Consider the following 21,776-nt stretch of genomic DNA (forward strand, 5'->3'; position numbering starts at 1 on the left):
TTTGAACCAGAAGTAGAAGGTTTTTTGAGCTAACAGCACTGTTAGGTAGCAGAGGCATGAAATATTAAATCAAAAAGAAAGAACTAAGGTGTAGCAATTTTGAGTGATGGGGTTCCTGTAAAGGGTGCTGCTGGAATGACAAGGGCTGGGGGAGTTCAAACAGGACCGCTCAGTACACCAAACTGCTAAATATTTTAAAGTATAAAAACACACTTTATTTTCTCTAGTATATGTTGATTTGTGATATTCATCTCTGAGCTCCCTTCTTATTTGTTGCCCTAGGGCCCAGACTGTGTGTGCATGACCCATGGCTAGTGCTAGATAATTTCTAATTTCCTCTTATTTCTCTATGGGACCCACAGTGACTCATTTCTGCATCTTAGGCCATTTGAGAATTCTCTCCTCTTAGATTTAAGTCTTATTTTACTGTGTTGTTTTGCTTTCTCTGAGGAAGAATTTCTTTCATAAAGAATTATTTATTATAAATTTTATATTCCAACATCTCTGACTCAAAGATAAACAATGTACTTTGGGTCTCTTTTTATGTATCAGGAGAATTTGAATATAAGAATCTGGTGCGGGCACAAGGAACTCTGTTCAATGTCATGTGGCAGCCTGGATAGGAGGGGAGTTTGGGGGAGAATGGATACATATATATATATATGGCTGGGTTGCTTTGCTGTGTACCTGAAACTATCACAACATTGTTACTTGGCTATACTCCAGTATAAAATAAAAAGTTTAAATAATGAAAAAAAAAATGCAATGCTGGTAGTCATCAGTAGTGCTGAGTTCCGGGCTGATTACCTGTCAGGAGTAATGAGTGTGACCAGACCATCCATGCCTGCTCACATGCTCTTTGTCCTCACCAGGGGTTGAGTTTTAGGGATGGCAGATACCATAACTGTCATTCTTGCAGATCATAATAAACATAAGATAGAACTTGAGTACCTGGTTTGAGCTCATCATTTTTATAAGCAGGCCTCCATACTCTGTTTGGAGGCAACAGTAAGTGTTATTTCTTAGATAGAGCATTCATTTTGAGGGGCCCCAATATAAAATTATACTCTCCTTTCAATTTCAAGACTCCTCAGACTTCGAGTTGGAGAAGGCAATGTCACCCCACTCCAGTACTCTTGCCTGGAAAATCCCATGGACAGAGGAGCCTGGTAGGCTGCAGTCCATGGGGTCGCTAGGAGTCGGACATGACTGAGCGACTTCACTTTCACTTTTCACTTTCATGCATTGGAGAAGGAAATGGCAACCCACTCCAGTGTTCTTGCCTGGAGAATCCCAGGGACGGGGAAGCCTGGTGGGCTGCCGTCTATGGGGTCTCACAGAGTCAGACATGACTGAAGCGACTTAGCAGCAGCAGCAGCAGACTTTGAGTATCTAACACATTTGAATATTTTCATAGGACTTACTCATAGTGCATTTGATTTTGATCCAATGCAGACTGAACAAACTGGGATTCCTTTGCACTGATTTGGAAATCCACCGTCATGTTAGCAGCTACATGGTGGGTGGCGTCTGGGTACCAGAAGTCAAGCTGTGCAGATGAGTTCAGTGTTAGTCACAGTTGTTTATTTGCTCAAGCAACACATATTTATTAATAAATGACCACGTGTCATATGCAATGAAAGGAATTTAGGGTTCAACGTGTCTGAAGTATGAGCTCTTCTCTTAATAAACCTATGAGATTTTTGCAAATATATTTAAAAACTGTTGACTATTAGGCAGTGGGAAAAAAGCTATTGTAATGATCATATTTTTTTGGACATAATATATTCAAATGCAAAAAGAATGATCAGCTTTTGGTTAATCTGTTTTCTTCTACCACCAGTTGGAGTTGTTTCATAACTGATTTAGCCACAGCATCTGCCTCTGGTTGGGAATATGGATTCATATGTGGCTTCTCCCTCCCCTGCCCCTGCTCTTGAGTCAGGCCTCCCTCAGAACCAGATGTCCCTGTAAACTCTGGAATTCCTGGAAAGATTGTGTCCAGTGAAGACATATTCTCTAGCCCTGTCATTTTCCCAGCAGTATGTCCTTGGGCAGGTTACTAAAACTCTTGGAGTTTCAGTCCTCCTCCTAAGAAATGGAGCTAACAGCCCTCCATTGGGAGTCTTGTGGAGGTTATGAGACAGCTATGACTACTGGGCCACACAATATTTAGCAACTGCTGGTTCCCTGCTCTTTATTTTCTGCTAGCTGAGAATTTCAGAAATTTGGTGAACAGAATTCAGAGTAAAATCATTTTAGAAGTTCCCAGTTCTTATTCTTAAAAATCATACTCAATTGTGAAACCAAATGACGTTATCAGTTCCCAGCCTTGGAAATGTGGAGAAAATGCTCACTTTCCACCCATCGTGCCAAGCTTGTGGGCATAGCTGAGTCTGCCTGGCTGTTCTGTAGATGAATCCCACTCTACTTCTAGGTCAGTCCTGTTCCAGTAAAAGGCTGCTGGGAACCAACCAATATTTGTTGGTTTGTTTTGATCAAAAGGCTACAGTATAAAGTAGACATCTGTGAGGTATAAGAATGATTTAAAGGCGAGTTAGGCCATCACAGTAGCAATTTCTCTATCCTAACAGGGTTATGTGGTGCATGAATTTGTTGTTGTTGTTTAGTTGCGAAGTCACGTCTGACTCTTTTGCAACCCCGTGGACTCTAGGCTGCCAGGCTCCTCTGTCCAAGGGATTCTCCAGGCAAGAATACGGAAGTGGGTTGCCATGCCCTTCTCCAGGGGATCTTCCTGACCCAGGAATCAAAAATGAGTCTCCTGCATTGGCAGGTGGATTCTTTACAACTGAGCCACCAGGGAAGCACAGGGCAAGAGTTTAGGGCTCAGTGGACTTGCATGAACTAAATAAGCATCAGGTGCAGAGCTGGATGCCAGGGCTGTGGCGGTTAATAAAAGAGAAGCAAGGAGCTTAATGTGGAAGACAGAGCCATCTATGCATTTCCAACATGCTTACCCATGCCAGGGGCAAGCACAAGGTTGTTTCTAGGAGCACAAGAAGCAACCCATCTGGGTCATGAGAGTTGATGAACAGAGAGGGACTTTCTCCAGGAGATACTGCCTGAGCTGGATCTTGAAGAATAAGTGGCATTTAGCCAAGTAAAGAGGAAAATACATTCCTCCCGAGAAAAGGTGTACAGGGCCAATGTGGGTGAGTGTTTGGTATTAATAGTGCTTGAAGGGTAAGAAAGAGGGTGGAGTACAGAGGTTGGAGATTATGAAGTTCTTGGAATACCACATCGATATCAATAGAAGATGCTTCTACAGTACTTATTATGACCAGGCGCTGAGCATTACCCCAATATTAGCTCATTTAGTCTTTATAATAACTTTAGGAAGTAGGTATGATTATTATGTCCCCACTTCACAGAGGAGGAAATTGAAGCCCAGAGAGGTTAAGTAACTTGCCTAAGGACACAGAGCTAGTGTAAAACTAGGATTTGAACCTCCGAAGACCATGCTCTTTCCATACTAGGCCACCTCTCACTGCAAACCTTCAAACAGAGGAATGTAGGTGTCCAATTTTAGAGCAATCAGGTTGCAGTATGGACTTGACTTCATGGGAGGCAAGACTAGAACCCTGAACATAAGAGAAATTGTAATTGTCTATTGAAGTTGTCCCTGAAAAAGATAGAGCAGACATGAATTTGGCAGTGACAGGGGAATGAAGAGGAAAGTATGGATTTGAGAAAGATCTGGGAATTAGTATAGGCAGATTGGTTTGATGTGGAAATAAGGGAGTATCTGACTAGACAGGTCTTGGATTCCATTCTGGGTTTAAATTTGACATGTCATCTTGGTCGTTTAATTTACTGTCTTTGAACTTCAATTCTTCTGTTTTAAACACGTTAAATTGGGACACAGACATTGAAAATCTAATGAATTTGAAATGATGTATTTGAGCAAACTCTGGGAGACAGTGAAGGACAGGGAAAACCTAGCGTGCTGCAGTTCATGGAGTTGCAAAGAGTTGGACACAACTTAGTGACTGAATAACAACAAGGTGGCTAGAACAGTGTGTCTTGTACAGAGGAGCAGTTGAACAAATGATAAAATGATTACTTTAGTCCATTGGATTTTAAAAGATAGAGCTAACTTTAAGAGTTTTCTTTCAAAATGGATCTGCTCTTAGAAAGGGACACTTCTTGGTATTATCAAACAGTACATTGATGTTATCAGTTAAGCAGTACCTTGATGTAATCATAATTATGATTATGCCACAGAAAGTAGACCACTGGTATAGATCCAGATGGTAGTAAGGAGAATGGAGTAGGCAGGAACTGTCAAGGTTGAAGAAGAGGCCATGATAAAGGTCAGGAATGTCTCGCTATTTCACAGTTCCACCTAGAAAATGCTGTTGTTTGCAAAGTTTTTGGATGGGAAAAAGAAGTGGTAATTTGGAGAAAAATAAACAGAAACAACGAAAGGATTAGCAGTGAGTTGAGTTATCCAATTATCACCATTTCCCCCAATCTTTGTCTTTGGTAGCTCTGTGGGTGTTAAAAATAAAAGACAAAAGGAGAAGGTTTTAGGAAATAGAAAAGATAAGATAGCCTTGCTTTACCTGGCTGGTTTTGGCTAAGTCCTTGATGATGTTTGCTTGTTTTTCATCCTGGAGCTTCACACGGAGCACCTTGTCCCTGTAAGAACACAAAAGATGAAACACGTGAACTGGAAAGAAGCATTTCCTCTCTGGCTTCCCAAACACAGTCTGGAGCACAGGGCCGTGAGATTTACCCGTCAAAGCGGACAGGAGCAATTGCAAGGGTGGTGGCGATCAAACCCACAGGCAGGAGGAACCTCATGGTTCTTCTTTGCCTGCCCAAAGACACTCTGCTGGTTTTATGTCTCAACTCTTATCTGGATGAACAGCTCATTTCCTCTTTGGGTTCTGGTGGGTAGAATGTGCCCCCCACCCCTTTGCCCCACCATTTTATAGTTGGGGAGGGGAGTAGGGTGGCAATGTTAACACTAACTGCCCTCTTTGTGACAGGTGAATTCCGTGCTCCTCGTACACCTTTTACAATTAAGGATTCCCATTGTACAGATGGAATGGGAGGCAAATTTCCTTGTTTAGCAAATAACTTGTCTGGTGTCTCAGATGGTAAAGAGCCCGCATACAGTGCAGGAGATCTGGTGTTGATCCCTGGGTTGGAAAGATCCCCTGGAGAAGAGAATGGCTACCCACTCCAGGATGATTGCCTAGAGAATTCCTTGGACAAAGGAGCCAGGCGGGCTATAGTCCACGAGGTCACAAAGAGTCTGGCACGACTGAGTGACTCACACTTTCACTTCTGCCCAAGGGAGCAGAGTTAGTAAGTTCACAGAGTTGACCTTTGAATCCAATTCTTTGTTCTAAAATACTGCTCTATCCTGTGCTTGATGTAAATGATGGAAGAAATCGGTTTAAATTTGCACTTGGAAACTTGGAGGAATTAGGGTATCTGGCTACAGAACCTTGATGGCAAAAACTATGCTTTTGAGGCCCCATTGTATGTTGTTAAATTAAAAATGTTTATATTACAAATTATTTTGAATATACTAAAATATTAGAAGTAATCTGGAAAACGTTGTTATGTTCACTGTCTAAATTTTATTTTTATTTATTTATTTATTTTTTTTTAGGTTTTTGACTTAACTTTAATGTTTCAAAGCAATTGATAGTCTTCTTTTTATATTTACATTTTTTTTTAATAATCTAGGGAATCAAACAATTGTATCATTTTGCTTAGGGGATAATATAACACTATAGAGACATATTAAATATTAAATGTGTGAACTATTTAATGTACAGATATGAGAGCTGGACTGTAAAGAAGGCTGAGCGCTGAAGAATTGATGCTTTCGAATTGCTGTGTTGGAGAAGACTCTTGAGGGTCCCTTGGACTGCAAGGGGATCAAACCAGCCTGTCCTAAAGAAATCAGCCTTGAATATTCACTGGAAGGACGGATGCTGAAGCTGAAACTCCAATAATTTGGCCACCTGATGCGAAGGACTGACTCATTGGAAAAGACCTTGAGCTGGGAAAGAGTGAAGGTAAATAGAAGAGGGCAGCAGAGGATGAGAGAGTTAGATAGCATCAGTGACTTCATGGACATGAATCTGAGCAAACTCCAGGAGACAATGAAGGACAGTGAATTCTGGAACACTACAGTCCACGAGATCACAAAGAGTAGGACACAACTTAGCGACTGAACAGCAACTATCATTGCAGGTGATGGAGTCAGACAATTGAATCTGGATCTTAAAGATTCAAAGAAAATATTCCGATTATATTCACTTGTAACTTGCAGTGTACTAAATGGCCCATTAATAATTATATTTACATTTTGCTGCTGCTGCTAAGTCGCTTCAGTCGTGTCCGACTCTGTGTGACCCCATAGACGGCAGCCCACCAGGCTCCCCTGTCCCTGGGATTCTCCAGGCAAGAACATTGGAGTGGGTTGCCATTTCCTTCTCCAATGCATGAAAGTGAAAAGTGAAAATGAAGTCGCTCAGTCGTATCCGACTCTTAGCGACCCCATGGATTGAAGCCCACGAGGCTCCTCCATCCATGGGATTTTCCAGGCAAGAGTACTGGAGTGGGGTGCCATTGCCTTCTCCCACTGTCTAAATTTTATACTTTTGCCATCATTATATAAATGATGATTATATAAATGATGGCAAAAGTATAATGAAGTGAACCTGACCAAAATTGCTAGATTACTCTTGGTAAAGAAGTAAACATTACAGAAATTGCTGAATTACTTCCCTGCTCCTTTCCCCTTTTTTATGCCTTCATCCTCAGAGAGAACCCCTATTCATAAAGCAACTTGAAGACATGTAAAGGGCAAGATAACATGGGTGCTCAAATGTTTGTTCATTGGCTATTCTGGTTAGGGTCTAAATGCTATACATGCCAAATAAGTGCTTTTTGAAAGTTGAGTTTATGAAAGTCATTTATAAGTCATTTTTAAAGTGTCTGGCAGGGGATCTTTAATCTTGAACACAACTCAATTAATTATGGATTGGAGAAGGCAGCAGCTTTACCCACAATTATAGGTAAGGTAATATAGTGAATGAATTTGTTTGATCAGATAGCTTATTAGAATTTCCTTTTAAAACTCCCTCTTCACATTGACAGATGTATAGACAATCATAAATGAAACTTCTCATAGTTTTATATTTTTATTATAAAAATAATTCTGTTGGGGAGGTACTCCTGTTACACGTACAGCAGCAACAGCTTCATTCCTCTCCATCTGAGAGATGTACAGTATGACTTGTCACTCAGGAGGGTCCCCTTGCCATGATCCTGCAGGTAAAGAAGAAGAGGGGGTTACAAATGCCTTCATGTTGTTGATATTGGAGAAGTGTATCAGCACTAGAAAATTCCAGAGCAGATTCTTGCTCCATTGATTCTAAGGATGTGTTTAGCAAGAAAACAGGGGAAAAGGAAGAACTTGACTTTGAAGTTAGACAAATGTAACCTCAGAGTGGTTCCCAAACACTAGCTACTTTACCTTGAGCATGCTGCCTTCCAGACCTTAGTTTCCTGGGCATGCAAAGGGACCCTAACAAGTGGTTATGAGGGTCAAATGAGATGAATATATATGTAAGGGATTTGGTAGATGGTAGGGACAAAAACATGCCTGTGTCCTCCAAGTGCATGCCTGCTAAGTCACTTCAGTCATGTCTGACTCTTTGTGATCACATGGACTGTAGCCCGCCAGGCTCCTCTGTCCATGGGATTCTCCAGGCAAGAATGCTGGGGTGGGTTGCCATGCCCTCCGCCAGGGGATTTTCTTGACCCAGAGATCAAACTCACATCTCTCACATTTCCTGCATCAGCAGGTGGATTCTTTACAACTATTACCACTTGGGAAGCCCATCCTCTAAGTATTAACACAATTGTCAAGTTCTATAAACAGACATACTGGCCATTATCAGGCTGCAGAACTGATGAGTATCAGCATATATCAGGTGGAAGGTTAAAGTGGTGGCCATGTCCAATAAGGCAAAAATATCTCTGTATTTGTTTTAGTGTGTATTGCTTCAAGTAAAAAATATTTTATGTTTTAGCTTTGCTTTTTGTTATTTTGGAATTATTTGGAATGCTTTTGCTTTTTGGAATTTTATTTGGATTCTAAAATTAATAAATACACATGGAAAAATAATTTATCAAAATACAGAGAAGTTGAAAGAAGAAAATAGAAGTCACTCTTAATTCTAGCATTCTGATGTATTTTCTATGTTAAAAACTTTTTCTGTTTGATTCATTTCAAAACTATAGAAAAAAGGCTTCTATGTCTGTTTTTCAGGTCAACCAGGAAGGATACTTTTATTTGGGGATCTAAGTAAAGGTTGGAAGAATCCTGGTTTTTCTTAAGACTTTGGTGATAAACAATCTTTGACTTCTTAACGTCTGCTGCGTATTGACAATTCCTTGTTTCTGGAGTAGGACATAGGTATGTGATGCTTTAATACCTCCCATTCCTCCCCAATCTATGGATTTTAAGAATATTTTGGAGCTCTTTATCAGAACCAGTTTCATTTCTTGGCAGGCATAGTTCAGTACAATCTTATATTGCTACATCGAGATTTATGAGAGGTCTTGGCATATTTAGATGGGGAAACAGTGGAAACAGTGTCAGACTTTATTTTTTGGGGCTCCAAAATCACTGCAGGTGGTGATTGCAGCCGTGAAATTAAAAGACGCTTATTCCTTGGAAGGAAAGTTATGACCAACCTAGATAGCATATTGAAAAGCAGAGACATTACTTTGCCAACAAAGGTCCATCTAGTCAAGGCTATGGTTTTTCCAGTGGTCATGTATGGATGTGAGAGTTGGACTGTGAAGAAATCTGAGCGCTGAAGAATTGATGCTTTTGAACTGCGGTGTTGGAGAAGACTCTTGAGAGTCCCTTGGACTGCAAGGAGATCCAACCAGTCCATTCCGAAGAAGATCAGCCCTGGGATTTCTTTGGAAGGAATGATGCTAAAGCTGAAACTCCAGTACTTTGACCACCTCATGCGAAGAGTTGACTCATTGGAAAAGACTCTGATGCTGGGAGGGATTGGCGGTGGGAGAAGGGGACGCCAGAGGATGAGATGGCTGGATGGCATCACTGACTCGATGGATGTGAGTCTGAGTGAACTCTGGGAGTTGGTAATGGACAGGGAGGCCTGGCGTGCTGTGATTCATGGGGTCGCAGAGAGTCGGACATGACTGAGCGACTGAACTGAACTGGCATATTTATGGAGTAGGATGAGTAGTTGTTGGACACTGTATCATTTTAGGATTAACTGTATAAGGTGATGTGGTGTTTCACAGGTTAAATTAACCTCTTTAAAAAGATATCTAAAGTTGAATCCTTCACACAACAGTAATTTTCCATCTTTCTTGGTCTTTGTACTCCTAGGATTTTTGTGTGTCTAGACACAGTTAAAAATATCACTTTATTTCTTAAAGTATGCTTTTCTTCATATTTTTCAAACATTATCACCATAAAGGAAATGTCCTAGAAAATGGAAGTGAACATTCTCATGTGATTTACTAGAATTCTTCAAATAATTTTCTGTCTGTAAATCAAATATAGTAAACTGATGGAATACCTTTAAATATCTCATAAAGGAAATGTCAGAAAGGACAAATTGCTACCTTTAGTTATGGATATTGTATATTTAACATGGAACTGAAACTGCCCTGTAGAGTGCTGCAGAGAAACATGTCTTTACCAGTTGCACAAAAGGCGGTGTTTCTGGACAGATACATGGATGTGTGATTCAGGCAGTGGCAGATCGGGCTAGACGGGGGTAACTACCTGCTCAAATGAGATGACCTAAGTAACCTTATTAATTGTCATGGTTCCTCCTGTCTTCCTTCTACACCTGAAATTCTCTCTTTGATCAATCCATATAGGTTATCTGGCAAAGCAGATGAATACATGAGATGTGATTCTAGCAGAACTCCCATTCTACAGGCTGGAAAACCAGTCTTGCTAGTCTTGTGGCAACACCATCGGAGATAGGAAAGAGCCAGGGAGCTGTTCCTATGCTGTTGATTAATTGCTGCTTTGGAGAGTTAAGAGCTGGGGACTGAAGGAAGAGCTTGGAGCCTGTCCTAGGTCCTGAGGTGGGAGTAAGTCACAGATGGGAGTAAGTCACAGTCAGGGGCTCCTGTGTAGGCAAGGCTGGGCAGCATCCGGTCTGCCAAAGCAGTAGCCTGTGGTCAGCCAGGCAGGAGGGTATACAGCACCATTGCACTGGGAAGGCTTAATGCAGAAACTTCTCTTTCTCTTTTTCTCTCAGTCTTTACTATTCTTTACAAGGCTCAGGCAAATGAAACTGCTAACCTGCCAGCTGTTAACTTTCAGTTGCAAGAGACAGAGCCAAAATGTCTCAAGTGCAGGAAATCTCAGATACATGGATTTTATTTGCTTTCCTATGCTTTATTCTTCTTAAAAATTCCTTGGAATTTTAGAAAAGCCCATATAGATTCCTAATTTCTGCTTTAAAGCACTGAACTTTGGGCCACAGCATCCCTTAGAGGTAGATGCTATCTGCTACAGGTAGGGTGAGGGAGTGTTCTGTGGAGCTGTCTATGAATTGAATGATACACCTCCATCAAGGTAACTTCACTCCAGTAACTGTGGTTGAGTTATCCTTGCAGTTCACATGGATGGAACTTAAATAGAATGGGGGAAAGATAATTTAGCTAAATTACATCTATTTTTAAAGTTAGCATCAATACTGCTTAAAACTTTGTGGGAACTTCTATTTTTGCACTTAAGAGTCTCTCCTTTGCTATGCCTACTTAAATGATTTATTTTTAAAAAAATGAATGATATATTGATAGTACTAAATTATTTTGAAGAGGATTGCCTCACAAATTATAGCAGCTGACTGCTACCATCTAGTGGACAATTAATGCAATTAATCATTCTTTGGCTTGACAACTTTCGAACAAGTGACTAGTGGATTTTGTTAGATATGGAATCCTGTTTTCCTTGACTCCACATGGAAAACAATGAGGTCATGTTTTGCTTTATGATTTTAAAGTAACCAATGCCACCCTCCCCCATTAAAATCTAAATACATATTATTATATTTTAAAATTTGAACTTTGCACAGTATGCTTGCTCCTTGGACGAAAACCTATGAAAAACCTAGACAGAGTATTAAAAAGTAGAGACATCACTTTGCTGACAAAAGTCCATATAGTCCAAGTTATGGTTTTTCCAGTAGTCATGTATGGATGTGAGAATTAGACTATAAAGAAGGCTGAGTGATGAAGGATTGATACTTTTGAACTGTGGTGTTGGAGAAAACTCTTGAGAGTCTGTTGGGCAGCAAGGAGGTCAAACCAGTTAATCTTAAAAGAAATAAACTCTGAATATTCATTGGAAGGACTGATGCTGAAGCTCCAATATTTTGGTCACCTGATGAGAAGAGCTGATTCACTGGAAAAGATTTTGCTGCTAGGAAAGATTGAGGGCAAGAGAAGCGGGCAGCAGAGTATGAGATGGTTGAATAGCATCACCGACTCAATGGACATGAGTTTGGGCAAACTCTGAGATATAGTGAAGGACAGGGAAGCCTGGTGTGCTGCAGTCCATGGGGTTGCAAATAGTCAGACACGACTGAGTGACTGAAGAACGACAACAATACTCTCCATTATTAGCATGTTCAGTTTTAATTCTGGAAAATTTCAAGTCATATTTGATGTACAAGTCAAAGAATTATTTTTGCCTCTTTTATTTTAGGCCCAAATGGTTCAGTCAGGTTCCCTGGCACCTTCTTATTTCACTTCCAATTTACTTTCCACACTGTAGCCTGACTGGTGTTGTTTTTTTTTTTAAACCCAAAACTCTGATCACGTCATTTACAATTTAACATCTTCAGTGGCTGCTCATTGTTCTCTTAAAATTTTTATTTATATTTTAATTTTTGGCCATGCTCTGTGACACGTGGGTTCTTAGTGCTCCAACCAGGGATTGAACCCATGTACCTGCATTGGAAGCATGGATTCAACCACTGGACCACCAGGATAGTCACTTATTGCTCTTTATTAATTGAATGAAAAATTCTTTAAATTCTATACTGTTTTACAGGTTTCAGAAGTTTCACACACATGATTTCATATCATCCCGTAATAACCGCCTTTTCCTCCTACATTTATATTACCCCTCCCTGCTCCCCTCTCCCCACTAGTAACCACTGGTTTGTTCTCTATTGTGAGTCTGTTGTGAGTTTTTTGTTTTATTCACTAGCTTGTTGTATTTTTTCATTTATTTTTTGTTTTATTCACTAGTTTGTTGTATTTTTTATTGTTTTATTCATGAGTTTTTTGTTTTATTCACTAGTTTGTTGTATTTTTTCATTTATTTTTTATATAAGTGATATTGGACAGTATTTGTCTTTCTCTGTCTGACTTATTTCACTTAGCATAATGCCCTCAATATCTACCATGTTGGTGCAAATGGCAAAATTTCATTAATGTTTATGAATGAGCTCTATTCCATTGTATATATGTACCCCATCTTCTTTATTTTTCCATCTGTTGGTGGACACTTAGGTCGCTACAGTATATTGGCAAGTGTAAATTGTATTGCTGTGAACACGGAGGTAGCATGTATCATTTCACATTTATATTTGTTTGGATATACACCCAGGGATGGAATTGCTGGGTCATATGGTAGTTCAATTTTCAGTTTTTTGAGAAACCTCCCTACTGTTTTCCACAGTGTCTGCACCAGTGTACTTTCCCACCAGCAGTGTAGGAGTGTTCCCTAGTCTCCACATTCTGGCCAGCATTTGTTATTTGTGTTCTTTCTGATGTTAGCCACTCTGATATGTGTGAGGTGCATCTCATTGTTTTCATTTGCATTTCCCTGATGATTAGCGATGTTGAGCATCTTTTCATGTTTCTCTTGGCTGTCTGCATTTCCGCTTTGGAGAAATGTCTGTTTCATTCTTCTGCCCCTTTTTAACCCACTTGTTTATTTTTTTGTTGTTGAGTTTTACATATGTTCAGTATTAGCCCCTCATCAGTCAAATGATGTGCAAATATCTTCCCCCATTCATTGGATGTCTTTTTGTTTTTTGATGGTTTTCTTTGCTGTGCAAAAGCTTTTAAGCTTAGCTAGGTCCCAATTATTCCTTTTCCCTTTACTTATTTATCTATGGCAAAGGAGGCAAGAATATACAATGACGAAAAGACAGTCTTATCAATAAATGGTGTTGGGAGAACTGGACAGCTACTTGTAAAAGAATGAAATTCGAGCGTTCTCTAATAACACATACAAAAATAAACTCAAGATGGATTAAAGACCTAAATGTAAGACTGGATACTATAAAACTCCTAGAGGAAATCATAGACGCACTCTTTGACACAAATTGCAGCAGTATTTTTTGGATCCATCTTCTAAGGATCCAAAATGCTTCTCTTTGTTCTTAGACCAGTGTTCCAGATCCTTAACCTGACCTCTAAACCTGCCTGATATGATCCCCAACTCTCTCCTCAGCCCTTAAACCTGCCCCATCTTCCCTCAATTCTCTGAGTTCCACCCTTTCTGGCTTTCTTCTTATAGCTTCTGCATAGTTAATAGCGCCTGGAAACCGTACTCCATTCATCCAGATAATCGTTCTTCAGTTTTCAGCGCTTCCTGAGATTTCTCCTCTACTTCAGATCAATGATATAAATTAAATCACTAGCTATTACATAATAGTTCAGTTCAGTCGCTCAGTCATGTCCGACTTTTTGCGACTCCATGAACCGCAGCACGCCAGGCCTCCCTGTCCATCATCAATTCCTGGAGTCCACCCAAACCCATGTCCATTGAGTCCGTGATGTCGTCCAACCATCTCATCCTCTGTCGTCCCCTTCTCCTCCTGCCCTCAATCTTTCCCAGCATCAGGGTCTTTTCAAAAGAGTCAGCTCTTTGTATCAGGTGGCCAAAGTATTGGAGCTTCAGCTTCAACATCTGTCCTTTCAATGAAAACCCAAGACTGATCTCCTTCAGGATGGACTCGTTGGATCTCCATGCAGTCCAAGGGACTCTCAAGAGTCTTCTCCAACACCACAGTTCAAAAGCACCAATTCTTCAGTGCTCAGCTTTCCTATAAAGAACTCCAACTCTCACATCCATACATGACCACTGGAAAACCATAGCCTTGACTAGACGGACCTTTGTTGACAAAGTAATGTCTCTGCTTTTTAATATGCTGTCTAGATTGGTCATAACTTTCCTTCCAAGGAGTAGGCATCTTTTCATGGCTGCAATCACCATCTGCAGTGATTTTGGAGCCCAGAAAAATAAAGTCAGCCACTGTTTCCACTGTTTCCCCATCTATTTGCCATGAAGTGATGGGACCAGATGCCATGATCTTAGTTTACATAATAAGTTAAATCATTATTTGTTTCATGTCTGTCATCTCAAATGGCCTATACAACCATTGAGGGCAGGTATGTTTTCTTTATTTTTTGTTGCTCGGTCCTCAGTTGCTTAGCAAAGTACTTGGCATGTAGTAACTACAGCTCAGAAAATAACTTGAATGAGCTGACGTGAAAGCTAAACTGTGATGGGATCGTCTCACCTATACCATATCTTACAGTCCTAAATTTCTCCTACTTCTTCCTCATCAGCCCCCCACTATAACCTGGACATCTCTGCAATCTGCTGTGATTGTCAATACCCCCAATGACTTCAACTCCTTGCAGGCTGACCTACATCATTGGTTGTGCACAGCTTGCTTCGTCATTTGTTCATATCTTTTCCCCCAAAGAAGCAGACAGTCTGTCAGGCTTTTCAGTTATTCTGATTCAGTTTTATTATGATCAATATTAAAGATCCAAGTAGCGTAATAGACCCAGAAGCTTAAAAGAAAGGTGAGGATCTGGAAAAAAAACCTCCAGGCCCACAAAAGTAGGAATTCAGGATAGAAGAGAAACAGAGTGAATATTCAGAAATCAAGCTCTTAGCACTCTGGCTCAGTACAGATGTTCCAGGACATAGCTGGTAACGTATTTGATGGCCAGCATTGTCTCCTCACAGGTTGGCTGGATCTGGGATTCAGGGAGGACAAAGCCATATCTGCCTTTATCCCGGAGTTCAAATGTGAAGGAATATTTGATTCCTTGGTCATAAGCCCAGTCATCAGAGCCCCCAGAAGCAGGATCTGAAATGAGCAAATCAAAGGGGAGAAAACAATTTAAATCTAGGAAGGAGATTTAAAATCATGCCAGCTTTCTTTTATAATTACAAATGTTTCATTGAACAAAATAGTACAGGTAGGGAAATTTTCTAGTCATCAAGATCACAAAAGCTATGGGGGCTGTTTTAAAGATTAGTCCAATCTTATCTCTTGGTAAGATTACCTCTTAGCTCTACATGGTAATAGTGATGTGTTTAATACTTCAGGATGTAATCAGTTATACATATTTATATACTCAGTGTGCTTCTATGCTGTGGTAAACTGTCACATAGTGTGTGATTTGTTTACAACATATATATAGTTCCTGGGAAAATAATGTGTATCTTCTAGAAAAATAAGGGAAACTGCATGATGATTGGTGAGAGGAGAGGACTCTGAGCCTCGCTGAAACTATACTGAATGATGAAAATGGAGCAGCTCAAGGGCAGAGCTGGGTCTTCATTTTTGTTTCTTTGGGATTCAGCATATGGCCTGGCGTAGATTGGACATCATTCAGTTATTCATTCAGTGACAGTTATGGTGTCATTCATTTATTCAGTCACTTGCTCATTCATTCATTCATTCAGTCCGAAGTTGTAGAGTTTTCATTGAGCAGCAGGCCATGTGCTCAACTTTGGAAATACTAGGACAAAGGAAAGACATGGCCCCTGCCCTCCAGGGCTTGTGGTATAATGGAAAAAGAAACCTCACTGAACTGGCCTGAATAAAGCTTCTATGAAGTTCACAGTATGTGAATAGATGAGTTATTTCTAATAGAACCCCCTTAAGAAAATAGTATACCCCATTTGACACAGAGAAGTTTAATAAAGGACAAGAATACAGAAAACTGTATTCTACATGAAGCTTAAAAAAAAAAAAAACCCTCATGATTGGAGCCTCTCCAACTGCATTGAAGGCCATTGATGGTGAGGCTGGTCATTTTCTCCCTTATATTTCTGGTCCTTTAAGGCCTGGGGGAGAAAAAAATCATGCAAAGGCAAATATATGTAGAAATTGGAAATGGAACCTGCAGTATGTTCCTTCTCAGTGAAATCACACTGTAGCACCCAAGGCCCTGGGGTCCAGCCTATAACTAACTCTTTTGCCATTTGCTTGCGCCCCATGAAAACAGTTTAAGCCTGAGGTAGCCCTTTGAAACTTCAGTCTGTTTAGCCAAGAAAACCTTCCTTCTATTGCTTTTCCCCACCAATTGTCCTTCCAGATAAAGCTTCTGTGTCACCGTCCTGGGAAACCATTCCTGATACTGCGGGGTGGGTTGGCTAGTCTTTGGGTATGCTCTGTTCTCGTACATCCTTCTGTCTCAGCACTTTGCACCTGTGTGGCCATGAACTCTTCCTGCTTCCTTGCTGTGGGCTCTTGGAAGATTGCTCTGGTCTCCCTCCTTCCCTTTTCCTTCCCTCTTCCTTCCCTCTTGCTCTCTCTCTGTCCCGGCTTCCTTTATCCATGGGCACCCCTTGAGGACTTGGCATGGAGGTAGATGCTCAGTAGATGTTTACAGAGAGCAGATGTTTACAGAGAGCAGAGTTGAAAGGGATATTCCCTGCCCTCTTTTGTCTTCTAAACAGAAAACTGATTACATGTGTTATAAAACATTCACTCTCAGGCAAAAGTCACATGCTTTAAATGATAGAAAGGAAAGACTCTGGGGACCATCTGTTGCCTTTGCATGGTTCTGAAGCCGAGACTTACAGATTGTTGAAGCTCCTGGGCCATAGGTGTACGTGGTACCATGCAGTGAGGCCAGTTTTTTCACGGCACCTTTAGCTAGGGTGTTCTGCAAAAGAGTGGTGTATGAGTGAAGAAATAAAGTGCACACTGACAAACAGATACCCGTCCATTATTTCTAAGACGTCGAAGACATATAAGTCATAATTCGGGTTAGTGTCTTAATCTTATTCAGTGCCCAGCCCCATTTTGCAGTGAGTTTAGTCACAACAGTGCAAGTGATTCTGGTAGAAGGATGTCTTCCCTAACAGCCTCCCCAAGCACCCAGGCTGAGCTTCCCTTTGTCTCATACACAGAGTGAGTCATATTGTGTCAGTACCATTAGCTGCCCTCTAAGTTCTCAGTGACTTTTCCTGTCCTTTATCTCAGTGTTCCCAGGGCCTAACGCAGGGGGTGTTGCTCAGTGTTTGTGCGTACATGCTAAGTCACCTTCCTTCTATTGATTTTCCCCACCAATTGTCCTTCCAGATAAAGCTTCTGTGTCACCGTCCTGGGAAACCATTCCTGATACTGCGGGGTGGGTTGGCTAGTCTTTGGGTGTGCTCTGTTCTCGTACATCCTTCTGTCTCAGCACTCTGCACCTGTGTGGCCATGAACTCTTCCTGCTTCCTTGCTGTGGGCTCTTGGAAGACCCTATGGACTGTAGCCCGATAGGCTCTTCTGTTCATTGGATTCTCCAGGCAAGAACACTAAAGTCGGTTGCTGTGCCCTCCTCCAAGGGATCTTCCTGACCCAGAGACTGAACCCTCGTCTCTTGTGTCTCCTGCATTGGCAGGCAGGTTCTTTACCACTAGTGCCACCTGGGAAGCCCACTTAGTGGTTACTCAGTAACTATATTTTTGAAACTCTGAGGATGATAAGCACTCTTTCTACCACATTATTTGAGAATTAGGTACTTACATTTATTTTAAATCATTGTTGGAGTAAAATTTGCATGTTAGTTGCTCGGTCGTGTCCGACTCTTTGCGGCCCCATGGAGTATAGCCTGCCAGGCTCCCCTGTCCGTGGGATTCTCCAGGCAAGAATACTGGAGTGGGTTGCCATTTCCTTCTCCAGGGGATCTTCCCGACCCAGGGATTGAAACTGGATCTCCTGCGTTGTAGGCAGACACTTTACCATCTGAGCCACCAGAGCGGACAATTTCAAGGAGGAGTGTAGTTCCAGGGTGGGAGATTTTTTTTTAGAGTGAAAAATTAGAGAACACTTATTTTATTTCAAAATGCAGAATATTTCAATCCCAGAATTAAGAAAAGTAGTAAGTACTAATTTATTTATTTTTTCTTAAAAGCAGCATCACCTTAAGTTGCCCTCCTGGCCCCTACACTCAGTTCCTTGGGAGAAGGGCTCTGCCTGCAGCTCCTTCCTGTTCTGTAAAGTCTCCAGTGTGCACTGAATCACTTGAAAAGCAAGGCTTGACTTAGCTGTCTGGAGAATACAGATTGGTGAATCTGATTGTTTACTGCAGGAGAATTAGACATAATTCATTCTGGCTATGAAACTAGCTGTATTTCATACTTTGGCAACATAATTGTCTTGTACATATGCCTGAAAAACTGTGAGGTTGGTGATGACATCAGAATAATTCCATTTTTTAAAAGTAGGAACTTTCCTTACTCCTTGCTCTAATATTAAAACCAGTTTAGTAAAGTCTTAACTTAAATTGATGAGGGCATGACTGTAAGACTTTAAGAGTTTCAGCTCCCCAAGCATGAATGCTTCACCAACCAAGTGGTAAATTTGAAAATTTAAAAGGAATTATAAATCATGATCTCAAGCCTGATTTTCTGGTCTGGTCCACTGAAATGATGCAATCAGTTTCTTGGAACTAACTTATTATTCTTAGAGTTTTGAGACAGAAACTTGAACTCAAATTTCAGGGTTTTACTTCCCCTTTTTCCAAACTGGTAAAATAATATGTGCTTTCTCATACTGTGTGCAGTCTTTCCTGTTGTTATCTAAGGGTACTGTTTCTGTAGTTTAATCTTATTCTAACCAGCACACTAGAGTTGGGTCTTCTCTCCATCCCTTAGTATAGGGTCTATTGCCAATCGAAATCAGAATACTCTGTAAACATTGCACAATACTCAGAATACATTTAAAACCATCTTTTAAAGATGTGAAACATGGTGAGGTACTAGGTTTTTTGCTAGATAAACAGCATGTGGTGGTTTAGTCACTAAGTCATGTCAGACTCTTGCAACCCCATGGACTGTAGCCTGCCAGGCTCCTCTGTCTGTGGGATTCTCCAGGCAAGAATACTGAAGTGGGCTGCCATTTTCTTCTCTAGGGGATCTTCCAAACTCAGGAATTGAACCTGGATCTCCTGCATTGTAAGCACATTCTTTACCGAATGAGCTACAAGGGAAGCCCTAGATCAACAGCATATTTCCTACAATTCTACAGTTTCCTTAACTTTTGATTCAACCAAGGAAATTTTTATTATTTATTTTTCTGTAAGGCAGAACCTCTGATCCTAAAGAACTCTTATTCCTTCTCTAGCTGCCTTCCTCAAGCTTTTCTTCTTTTCTGCTTTCCAACCCCACCTTAAGCCATGAATTCTGACTTTTAGTTAGTAGAAATAAGATTCTAATAAGTTCCAGGCATGTAATGTACAGCATTGTGACTATAGATAGCAAGACTTCATTGAATACATGAAAATGGCTATGAGAGTAGAGCTTTAGTGTTCTCACCGTAACAAAATGACAATTATGTGAGATAGTATGTAAATTAATTAAACATTTTGCAGTATTTATATTATCAAATAATCACATTGTACACCTTATATTTATTTTATCTCCATAAATCTGGAATAAAGGAAATTCTTTACAATTAGTTCCAAATGTGAAAAGTTGTGATGACTTTAGGCGATTTAAGACAAGATCATTGTCATTATTTCTTGATCTCCTGCATGTCAGATGATCTTCAAAGTCTCTCTGTATTTTTATTGGTATAATGTAACATTTGAGTTATCTGGCAAAATCTAAGAGGCTTACTTGTGATCTGTTATCTCTTTTGATTGATCAACTTATCCATTTAGTCATAACTACCATTGAAGTAAAGTGAAGTGAAGTCGCTCAGTCGTGTCCAACTCTTTGCGACTCCATGGACTGTAGCCTACCAGGCTTCTCTGTCCATGGGATTCTCCAGGCAAGAGTACTGGAGTGGGTTGCCATTTCCTTCTCCAGGGGATCTTCCCGACCCAGGGATCAAACCCAGGTCTCCCGCATTTGTAGGCAGAAGCTTTACTGTCTGAGCCACCAGGGATTGTCATTAGGGCCACATAAAAATGTTTGGTTTCCTTTCCTCAAAGCAATAACCAAGTGCAATCTAAGCCATCAGAGACAACTTTTGCAAACCGTTGCTCTGCCTCCGATGCTGAAACAATACCTAAGATTGATGTTAACTTAAAACAGCTGTTATTTTGCTCTTGTCACTGGTGCCCATTAAAGGAACATTTATTTTGTGTCTCAGACTTGGCTTTCCTTGTCCTCAGTTGCTCTCTCATCTTGATATCAACCTCCTCACTCACCTTCTGACCATCCCCTCATCACCGCATCCTTGAATGGCTCTCTCACCTTCTCTCATGAAGTCTGGCCATGTATCACTTGCCATGCATCCCCACCTTCTTTCCAAGCCAAGTGGCCCTGAACTGCTTTCATTCTGTTCCCTGCCTCTCCTTACCTCCATGACTTTGGGTGTCCTTCTCCTCTTGTAGGAATCCTCTTGTCTTTTTTGTTTACAAGGGGAATTGCTGTTGTTCTTCCAAATTTAGTCTAAATGTCACCTTCTTTGCAAAGCTGCCCCTCTTCTTCGTGAGGGCTCACGTCTCCATCGGAGTTCCTATCACTCTGTGCTCCCATCATGTGTTTTTGCATCTGTCTGTCCTCTAGTGGAGCTTTTGGTGGGGTGGTGGTGGGGGAGAAGGATTCTTGGCTGTTTGTTTTGTATCCTTAGCAGATTGCATAACACCTAGCACATGGTTACTCGATTGATTCTCTTCCCAGGGCTTCAGGTGGGCATGGTCTGATTGGGGGTGCAGAGTGCAGAGCTCTACAGAGGCTGGACTGTGACCCCCCCTCCCCCCCAACCTGGGTGGAGATTAAGGATGCTTGTGGGGAGAGTGGTGGTACCATGTAGTGGTGGTTGATGGGTTAGCATATTTAGACATTGACCTCTACTATGCACTTAGCTTATTTCCTTTCATAAAAAAAGTAGAGTCTGTGGACCCTTTCTTTCAGCCCCTCTAAGGCCAAGAGACAAAAAAGTCAGAACAAACATTAATCAACCAAAATGTCATATTTTAAATTCCAGTTATGGTAACAAAAATCTCTGGAATCAGTGTGAGTCTTTTCTTTTGAAGAGTTCAAATACTTTCAGAAATGTTACTCATTTATCTTCCCAACATTATCTGTCCACATTCCATCAACACAGAATTTTCTAGCAGAATGGAATGCCATGTGGGGCAGCATGCTAGGTGAGAATGTTCCAACCAAGCTGGATGACTGACCCCTGCCTGTCAGGTATGGTAGAGAGAGAGGTGATTCCTGGATTTGCTAATATATTAGAAAAGGTAACTTCTTTTCCTTGTATGTTTTTGTAAAAAGGGACTAAGACAGCTGACAGAAGTGCAGCAGAAACAATGGTATATCAGAGACCATGATTCATATCTTGAAACTCTAATTAATAACACTTTCTATATAACCTGTTATTTAACGGAGACCTTACATCCTCAACGGGTTCAAAATAAGAACTAACATTTACATAAAACCTTAGACTTTACAAAGAGCTCTTGCTAAGAGCTAGATATTTTTATCCCCATTTTACAGATAAAAG

At 40.8% G+C, this 21,776-nt stretch overlaps 2 protein-coding genes across 3 annotated transcripts in view; both read right to left on the bottom strand.

Moving 5' to 3' along the window:
• CPA3 (carboxypeptidase A3) overlaps positions 1-4,844 on the bottom strand; it is a 32,147-nt gene extending 27,303 nt beyond the window's left edge. Inside the window, exons 1-3 of one of the 2 annotated variants that reach the window (NM_001192660.1) lie at positions 4,760-4,827; positions 4,587-4,662; positions 1,425-1,549 (exon numbers count right to left, since the gene is read on the bottom strand). In NM_001192660.1, coding sequence (NP_001179589.1) covers positions 1,425-1,549; positions 4,587-4,662; positions 4,760-4,827 — 269 coding nt within the window. Of the gene's footprint in view, positions 1-1,424; positions 1,550-4,586; positions 4,663-4,759 lie in introns of both variants that reach the window. The other variant, XM_015473004.3, reaches the window with a different exon arrangement.
• A 9,965-nt stretch (positions 4,845-14,809) lies between these two features.
• The window catches only part of CPB1 (carboxypeptidase B1), a 37,003-nt gene continuing 30,036 nt past the window's right edge, over positions 14,810-21,776 (bottom strand). The window contains 2 exon segments of the mRNA NM_001105350.2: positions 14,810-15,182; positions 16,908-16,992. Coding sequence (NP_001098820.1) covers positions 14,995-15,182; positions 16,908-16,992 — 273 coding nt within the window. The 3' untranslated portion in view covers positions 14,810-14,994.

This window comes from Bos taurus, chromosome 1, assembly GCF_002263795.3.
Source record: "Bos taurus isolate L1 Dominette 01449 registration number 42190680 breed Hereford chromosome 1, ARS-UCD2.0, whole genome shotgun sequence".
Taxonomy (NCBI): Eukaryota; Metazoa; Chordata; class Mammalia; order Artiodactyla; family Bovidae; genus Bos; species Bos taurus.